At 33.6% G+C, this 10,218-nt stretch overlaps 1 protein-coding gene across 1 annotated transcript in view; it reads left to right on the top strand.

Annotated features, from left to right (window-relative positions):
• Positions 1–5,011: 5,011 nt before the first annotated feature.
• LOC107753061 (myosin-binding protein C, cardiac-type-like) overlaps positions 5,012–10,218 on the top strand; it is a gene marked incomplete at its 5' end in the record, with an annotated part of 8,295 nt that continues 3,088 nt past the window's right edge. The window contains 5 exon segments of the mRNA XM_016569164.1: positions 5,012–5,037; positions 8,050–8,102; positions 8,226–8,374; positions 9,263–9,380; positions 9,493–9,541. Of these exon segments, the coding sequence (XP_016424650.1) occupies positions 5,012–5,037; positions 8,050–8,102; positions 8,226–8,374; positions 9,263–9,380; positions 9,493–9,541 (395 nt within the window).

Here is a 10,218-nt window from a genome sequence, read left to right on the forward strand (position 1 = left end):
CTATCTATCTATCTATCTATCTATCTATCTATCTATCTATCTTTCTATCTATCTATCTATCTATCTATCTATCTATCTATCTATCTATCTATCTTTCTATCTATCTATCTATCTATCATTCTGTTGTTCTATCTATCTATCTGTCTATCTATCTATCTATCTATCTATCTATCTATCTGTCTATCGTTCTGTCGTTCTATCTATCTATCTATCTATCTATCTATCTATCTATCTGTCGTTCTATCTTTCTATCGTTCTATCTATCTATCTATCTATCTATCTATTGTTCTATCATAATAGTAATAATAATAAAGTAGTTATATTGGCATGATAAAAAGGCTTTACACCGCCAAAGCATTTGTAACATTAAAGTACAGACACACATTTAAACAAAATAAAATGGAAAAAATTGAAATAATAAGTAAAAATATATATTACAGTTTTTTTACAATCATTTTTGCACTAATAACAGAACCTTAATGTCATTTTTCAAAACTCTAGACACAAAACTCAAAACTCAGAATTACAAGATATAAACTCAGAATTGTGAGAAAAAAGTCAGAATTACAAGATATAAACTCAGAATTGTGAGAAAAAAATCAAAATTTCAAGATATAAACTCAAAATTGTGAAAAAAAAATCAGAATTATAAGAAAAAAGTCAGAATTACAAGATATAAACTGAGAATTGTGAGAAAAAACTCAGAATTACAAGATATAAACTCAGAATTGTGAGAAAAAACTCAGAATTACAAGATATAAACTCAGAATTGAGAAAAAAAGTCCGAATTGTGAGCTTCCATAGTATAATGAGATCAGAACAACTAGATTGGATTTATTGATGATAAATATATAAACTAAACCTGGTTACTGTGTGTTTAAAACACATTCGGTTCATATTACAGAAATCATTGATGTATGACTGACAAATATGCATCACATTAAGTTTGTTAGTTTGTTTGTGCATTAATCTTAAACCCTACAAATTTGTTAAATGATTTTGAGATATTAGAAGAGGCAACACCTAATTTAAGATGAGCAGAATCTGAAACCTCGAACCACATTGCTGGAGACACATTTTATCTGTGCTCTTTCATTTAGAGCGAGTGTGTAAGTCCCTGCCATGATCCAATTAACAGTTCAGATGCTAATAAAAGCGTGACCCTCGAGACCTTCACTAAATCCAAGCCTACGGCCACATGACAGACTAGACCGTATATCATATGCCACAAAACCTAAACAGATTTTGACGAAGGTTCATCTAGAATCGTTGGCCTGTTCTTGTCTTCACCACTTCTCCACAGTAAGATATAAATATCTCATGATGACCTCTGCCATTTCTATTTTCACCTCACTATCCGGTCTGCAAATCACAGTTTATTGGACAACTTTATTCATCGTGGATTGAGTATAAAAACAGGGCAAAAACAAGAGAAGTCAGCTGTTCAGAGAGATATTACTGTACGTAGCAGACAAAATAGCAATAGAAAATCATGTCATCTTTTCCCATGGCAAATCAATCCCTCGGACGGGTTCATTTCTCAGTTTAACCACTGCTACCTCGCCCCACCTTTTGAATGAACGGCAGTAAATCCGATCAACAGCCTGTCAGAAGCGTTGATTTACACACCTTCGCGCACTTATAAGGGTTCTTCCAGATGCTGTTGTCCGATATGGTAATGCCACAGAAGCCCAGGGGAGAGACGAGCTCTAAAAATACCATCATATGCTGATAATCGCCACTTCAGTTTCACAGACTTTGCTAGCGTGAAAGAACACTCTGGAGAGCTGATTTAATAGTGTTTGCCACCATCAAAATGCAAAGTTAGTTGAAACTCAGGTTTCTATTTAAAGCTGCACTTGGTTATGTTTTTCTAATTAAATAAAAAAGTTGCACACATAAAGACATGAATAAAATAAAATAAATATGTATACAACATTTATATAATACCATCGCTAACAGAAAATGTTAAATTGTTACACTACCAAGTCTGGGGTCGATAAGATTTTTTTAAATGAAAAAAAAAAAAGTATCTTATGCTCACCAAGGCTGCATTTATTTGATAAATATTGTGAAATATTATTATAATTTTGAATAGCGGTTTTCTATTTGAATATATTGTAAACTGTAATTTATTCCTGTGATCAAAGCTGAATTTTTAGCATCATTACTCCAGTCTTCAGTGTCACATGATCTTCAGAAATCATTCTAATATGCATTTTTGCTGCTCAAGAAACATTTCTGGTTATTATCAATGTTGAAAACAGTTGTGCTGCTTCTGATACATTTTATTTTTCAGGATCCTTTGATGAATAGAAAGCTCAAAGAACAGCATTTATTTGAAAGATTTATTTGTAACCATGTTAACATCAGTTTTGATCAGTTCAATGCATCCTTGCCAAAAGTTTCTAAAAGTAAAAATTTCTTTAAAAACTAAAATTAAAACTTTTCAGCAGTAGTGCATATTCACAATGGTAGGCGTCAAAATAAAGTCCAAGACAATTGCTGTAACAACCAGTGCAAATGTGCGGCACAAAGTGCAGATGTAAAATAATTTTTAATTTCTTATAAAAAAAAAAGTGAAAATGCTAATATTTTGCATTTAATCCAAAACCAAACACTGACATTATTAATCAGCTCAATTTACAAAAATCAAAGCTAAATCATTTCCAGGTTTAAATGCAACAACTCAAGATTTTCAATGTGGTCTCTGGCAATAATGCTCTGCGGTTGCTCATTTACAAATAAACAAAATGCAAAGAAAAACATGCATGTAATGCATGCTTAACACTTGAGAACAGTTAGCATTTGCCAACAACCTATGACTGAGATACTGTATCAATCCAGTTATTTATTATGACCCTGCAGCTGCCAGAACATTTTATTACCAACAACAATCTGCCTTACAGGTCAAGAGTCCATAACTTAAAGAACCACCTCATAAGAACGTAGTACTAAAGTCTATTTACTGTATGTCACAGACAGCACTGGAAAAGTGCAAATAAAACAATGCAACTATAAAATGCAACTATAGCTATGATAGCAAAATCAATAGGAATACAAACTTTGAAAAGGAGCATGTCTAATCAGTCCAGATTTGACCATAAATTGCTTAATTAGAAGCTAGTTGCAATATTAAATTAGTAATTACATTCCCCTGGAGTGACCCGGGATCAAGTGCCTTGCTCAGGGGCACAATGCTGACAGACTGTGTCTCAGCCACTACGCCGCATCAGTCATTCACGTGCACAAATATAGACAGCCACCTCGGCACCGGTTTCATTACGTGCTGCATTATCTGCCACCCAGATTCGCCGATTTGGTAAAGTGTGACCAGGTGCTTTTATAAAATAATCTGCATAAGATCTGAATTGCCTGAGTGATATAGATGGATGTTTAGCAGGTCTGTCAGGAGCCGCCGGTTATATACTTGTTTGTGTGTGTGTGTGTGTGTGTGTGTGTGGAATTGTGCTAAGACAGGGAGCTTACCGTCCTAATGTGCTAAATCCAGCGTGTAGTACACTGTGTTGAGTATCGCCACAATCCCTCTGAAACACACACACACACACACACACACACACACATATTCGTCTTAGGTGAATCATGAAGACAAAGTTTCTTACTAGTGAGGTGTTTATACACCAAATATAAACCATAAACCCTAGACATAACACATTTCTATGTGTTACTGCTGTCAGCCAGGAGTTATTTATGTTTATATGGAGGGGCAATTCGACCAAAAGGCGATACAAAATGAGTACAGTACATGAATGAATTACATATTAATATTACAATTTAGGCGAAGTGTGAAATTTGTGCGGCTTAAATTGGAATTGCAACATGTACATTAGTAATAACATTTGGAGCAGGATTCGAAGATCAGATCATTTTACTAAATCCCGTTCGGCAAAATGAACTAATCAACGCCATTTTGTTCATTTTTCATTAAAATGTTTTATTTTCAATAGTCAAATTTCCTGAACAAGTCCATATACGCGATTTTTGATCATATTTCGGATTAGGAATATGTTCTATTTTATAATAAGTGATCAAATTCCTAATTCCAATTATAAAACGGATAGTTCTGGTCCTTGATTCTGATTGGTTGAGCCGCGTTCAAAGCTGTTGTAAATTACTCTACAAACATACACCTTTGTTTACTTCTGTCTGTTGCTCGGCAACCACTTTGTTGGAACCACAACTGTTTCTGAGGAACTACATTGTTTGGTGGAAGAATACTGTTTTTATTTATATCATTACACTTTATTTGCTCGGTTTTATTCTGTGAAACCTTACTACGTATATGGAATAACCGTTTTATAAAAGCAATAAGCCCCGTGAAGCCGTGGTTTACAGTGAATTTATAACAGCTAAGGGGGTTTTAGGCACTCTGCGAACGCCCCTTACTTGTTATAAATTCACTGTAAACCACGGCTTCTTGGGGCTTATTGCTTTAATTCCTAAATGAATGAATCGCTCATCACTGTCTAAAAGATGTGTTTTAACCTTTATGAAATCTTTTCAGATAACAAAATAAACAAACACAATGAAAGAGAAAAATGAATGCATGAATAAATGCTTAAATAAATGCATGAATTAAAAGGTTTATAAATTAATTAATTAATTAAGCTGGGGGGGGGGGTTAATAAAGTTATTGCCAGACTTTAATGGCAATAATTTTTTCAGCTGCTTTAATGATTTAAATTTTCATTTTTTTAATGTCAAAAAACAGAGCAAATTCAGCAAACAAACAAATAAATAAGACAAAATAATTACTTCTAAATAATAAATGCTGAAATATATAAAAGCAAATAACATAAATTAAATTAAATTTAGAGAGGGTTAATCATTGTAGATTGAAAGTCATCTAAAGGGTTTTAAGGCAGTCCTTTTTCTAGCTGCTTTCAGGGTTGAAATAAAATTTTAGTTAAATTTTTTATTATCTTGCCATTTTTAAATGTCAACTTAAGTTATATGTGTGGTTTGAAATGCGATACGGTGCTTTAAAAAATATCCTGGTGAAGACAGACAAATGTCATCATGGGTTGAGGGTTCATATTTTATACAAACCTAAAAGAGCAACAACATCCTCCAAACTGAAGCAGAGCTTTCCTGATCCATCCTACTTGATTTTTAAAAGATTGTGGACACTGAAAAACATAATTAAACTGTAATGAGTCACCTAGTTTACTTAAAATCAACCTGAAGTGCAAACACAGAAACACTGCATGTGGCACATCCTCTCGATTAACCTAAAACAAATCACAGCATATCTGCGGTTACGGTCCTTATACTTTGAGGTCAGTCATTTTTGACAGTAATTTGACTGACCATAAGAGCCTGTCTGTAAGATGTTTGCTATTTGATATCGGTGTGGCCGATGGTTAGATTCCTGGCCTGACATAAGAGAGGTCACGATGTTACCGTGGCCTTTTAACAAGCACCATGGAAACAACTTGCCCTCCTAAGAACAAGGAGGATATTAGGCATGCTGCTATTTCAGACCACATGATCAGAGAGAGTTTCTCATTATCAGAGTGGAATCAGCTTGATGAAGTTGCATCAACACATCCAACTCCAAAAGAAAAAATTAGCACTCAACCTATATGGTTTTTCAACTGCAGATGCTGAAACTAAGTAACACATATCTGGGTTTCTGCAGGTTTAAGACTAAGTAAAGAATTTTAAGCAATAAATTGAAGGGAACACAAATCTTGCTCAGTAATTGTGTCTTGTTTTCCAGTGAAAATGTCTAAAAGATGCTTACATCAAGATATGTTTACTTGAGAAGATACGTACAATAAGTAGTCTTGTTTTTTAACGTAAACTTGTGTGTGAAAGAGAACTTAGTTTAGTACTCACATGCTGTGACAGCCGCTTTCTGTCCATGTGCTTCGGATATGTGCGCTCAGAAAACCATATCAGAAGTTTAAACTCATATGGTTTAAAACTCATGATTTCAGTGCGATAAACATGATAATCAGAACCAAAACAGATATTTTTAGCAGGTACGAGCGAGCTGTAATGGCGCAGTTCTATTCTGGAAAAGGGGGCGGGGAGCAGCAGCTAATTTGCATTTAAAGAGACAGGCACGAAAAACAGGTTGTTTCTGCTTCCACTCAAAACAGGCATTTTCAAAATGATGTAATAAATGATCTGCGGGGTATTTTGAGCTGAAACTTCACAGACACATTCTGGGGACACCAGAGACTTATATTACATATTGTAAAAAGGGGCATAATATGTCTCCTTTAATAAGCAGCAAATTAGGAATTTACTGAGGGAAAAGTCGTAGTTAATTTGAATAAGCGTTCCCTATTCTAAAGTGTTACCCCAATTTTTTTTAAGCAAATGGGCCAATTCCTATTTTTAAATATTTTTAAATATTTTATTTTTTTAAGCAAGAGACAAAAAATAATTAAAATATGAGTACATGAACAAGCTGTTTATTTGCTCTATTAGCAATTTAAAATTAGGGGCAACCACTGCATTTTAATCACGATCCAAATGGAGATGCTACATACATGTAGCATGAGCGATTTTTGATTTAAATTAGATCGTATAATTTTAAAATTTGAAGCAAAAACAGAATGGTCTTGACATTAGCTTTGTGAAATTATGCTACATAAAACATCTGCACGAAGCAGAAACAGCAGACGGACTGAATGAGATGCAGATTCCCTCTCTGACACCAGGTGGCGCTTATGGGACAGCAGCTATACGCCGTTTCCCTGGTTACCGCTGTAAACAAAGCAGCACTGGCTTATAAACACTATTTTAATTTCATTTTGCGCAATTGTGAACATAGTCAATATGACTATCGCTTTAAGCCATAATGTGATATTGATTTTATTTCGATATATCATGTATTCCTAATTAAAATAGCATTAGTACAAAACAAATCTTTACTCGTTTGGGCGATCCTATCAGCCTTGACTGTAATAAATAAATTGAGCTTGCACATTTATTTATGCCAATAAATGTACTACGACCAAAATAGTTTAAATGTTTTTATTTCTAATTAAATTAAATTTCAACTACAGACCCGATGTCAAAATGAATACATCATGAAAATGTCACTTAGATATGTGAACCTCAGTGCGTGACCTTATTAATATTCATGAGTTACGTCAGGAGGCCACTTAATATATAACGCTAGACTGATATAGCAAAAAGCAGTTGTGAAGAAACGATATTATAAGAACGAACCTCTTTTTAATTTATCTCAGTGTAATTACGGAATTCAAACAATAAATGTGTTTTTGACACTAAAACATTGCGTGACGGATCGCTGTAACCCACGACAGTGCGGAGCACATTTGAATCGATCTTCCTCTTTTACTCTTAGTTAAAGCACGAAAACATGAATGAACATCAGAAGGTATGTTGAAATATAAAGTACTAAACTTACCTTAAAGGATAATCGCTCATGTAATCGCCCAATCAGTGTTTCAACAGCGGAAAGACGTAATTGAAACAGCTTATAAACAACACCTGACCTCACCTTTACCTCAGAAAAGCCAGTCAGTGTCGATAGCTCTAAGGTCTTAAGCAACTTCCTGGCATCATTTAAACCACATACTAACTATATAAATGAGTCACTTAGAATTCGAGATCTAAGTTGGTGTGCATGAAAGGACTGTGATATAATGTGCAATAATTCCTATTTGGAGGTGTATGTAAATATAATTAGCCTGCCCTATTATGAAAATGAATAAAATATTAAAATGAATGACTGCAAAAGGGTGAGAAGAGGAAAGAATTGTCTCCTTCCTTGTGTATGAAGCTCACCCAGAATTCAGTTATTTCAGTGATACTATCATTAATGCCATTCATTGTTAATTTAAGAAAACAACCCAATATATTATTGTTTTATGCTTAAATATTTGCAAGGAATATTTAAAATGGAAACAGAGCGTGCATTTTGTTGACACCATTTTCACCATGAGTTTTACAGGATCCCTATCTGTGAATATCCGAGTCTGTCTGCACGTGTGTGTGTATTTTTGTATTTATATAACATACCTGTTCCATGCTTGCAGAACGAACCGAGCTGACGGGACTCTTTGTAGAGAAGCCAGAAAGTGTGGTAGGCATCGCAGGTATAAAAACACAGACACAAACACATTATTAAAGCTCCAAATAGTTGTCATAACAAAACAACCATCATTAAAAGTTAGATGTGTGTGTGTGTGTGTGTGTGTGTGTGTGTGTGTTTAACACACGTAAAGATGTAACATTTGTGGTTAAGGTGGACTCCACTAACCTCACATGTAAACCCACCATGAAGTGGTTGAAGGGGAAGTGGATGGACCTCGGCAGCAAAGCGGGAAAACACATGCAATTAAAAGAGTCCTATGACAGAAACACTAAGGTGAGAGGGGAGTGTGTTGTCACATATAATATTAATACTCCATATAATGTAAAGAATATTCATCATAACAGGGTGTCTAAATTAATCCATATCCAGGTTTGATGAATGTATGGTGCATTGTATGGAAGCCTGGTTCCACCATAGGATAAAAAATAATTAAATAAATGTAATTGACATTTTATCTCACAATTCATACTTTTTTCTCAGAATTGCAAGATTTAAAAAAATCACAAAAATCAGAATTGTGAGATATAAACTTGCAATTGCAAGAAAAAAGTAAGAATTGTGAGATAAAAGTCGCAGTTCCTTTTTTTATTCTTCTGTAGCGGAAAGAAAAATGCAGAATTGCTTGATGTAAACTAATTAAAGGGGTCATATGATGCTTTTTTAAAGATCATTATTTTGTGTATTTGGTGTAACAGAATATGTTGACATGCTTTAATGTTCAAAAAACACAAAGTCAGAATTCTGAGTTTATATCTTGCGATTTTGATTTTATTTTTTCTCAGAATTGTGAGAAAATAGGATTGTGAGATATAAACTCAGACTTGTGAGAGTAAAAGTCAGAACTGTGAGATAAAAAGTCACAATTACCTTTTTTATTTTTTATTCCATGGCGGAAATGGTCTTCCATAATATGGATCTTCAATCTTATTATCGCATTTGTATGTCAAAACTGTAATGTTAAAGGTATTAATTTTATCATCAGAAATCTTCTAAATTCTTTAAATAATTATATTAGTACTACATTGACATTGGCCTTTTTCTACAAAATAGAATATAGATTCTCTTTACACTTAGTTGATCAACTTAAATTAATTTGTGTCTTGTATTTTATTACACATCATCCTTAAATGTGGCACGTTTCTTTCACTCGTTCCTTCTCAGATCTACACGTTCGAGATGAAGATCGTCAAGGTGGTCCCAGGAGACGCAGGTGGATACAGGTGTGAAGTTTCTGCTAAAGACAAATGTGACAGCTGCACCTTTGAGATCACTGTGGAGGGTTAGTGCGTCTTTCACACACAATCAGACACAACAAAAAGAACACTTACATACCGTCTTAGTATAAATCTGTAAATGACTGTTCTATATTTATCTTTCATCCTTGTCTGTAGCTGCTGAACAAGAGGGTCAAGAAGATATTTTGTCTGCCTTCAAAAGAGCGCGAGTCTGAATAGTATATTTAGTATATTTCTCACAAGTATGCAACCACATATTTAGGACTGAACCAACCATTTAAAAAAACACAAATCGGTTAACTGTTAATCTAAATATTGGGGCGTTCATTCATGCACTGGAATTGAATAAAAATAATAAATTTTGAGTCATGATGACTTATGAAAATTGGATGCACAAATTAACGCACATTTGTGATTTAGAAATGACAAAAAAAAAAAACTTTCACACAATATACATAGTCTCTCGCTCTCTCTCTCTCTCTCTCTGTCCAAATTTTTGAGTAAATGAGCCAATTTATATATATACATATTTATAATGACTCATTTAATTTGTTTGTTTTGATTCACAAAACAAACATTTCACACAATATACAAGACACCCATACATGTCTGTATTTTATATGTATATGTTTATATATGACTTTACTTAAAATCACTTGTGATTTGTTCTCCTAAATTAAGTGAAATAAAAAATTTACAATTAAATGAGATACACATCGATCGATAGATAGATAGATAGATAGATAGATAGATAGATATTTTTTTAAAACTTTGATCACTGATGTTAGTTTTTAGTCTTTTGTTCTTAATTTTAGAAAAAATATTACAGAGATTTAATATAGTTAATTTATAATGGCGTTTATATATATATATATACATACA

The sequence above is a fragment of the Sinocyclocheilus rhinocerous genome, unplaced genomic scaffold, assembly GCF_001515625.1.
Source record: "Sinocyclocheilus rhinocerous isolate Xijiao unplaced genomic scaffold, SAMN03320098_v1.1 scaffold1493, whole genome shotgun sequence".
Taxonomy (NCBI): Eukaryota; Metazoa; Chordata; class Actinopteri; order Cypriniformes; family Cyprinidae; genus Sinocyclocheilus; species Sinocyclocheilus rhinocerous.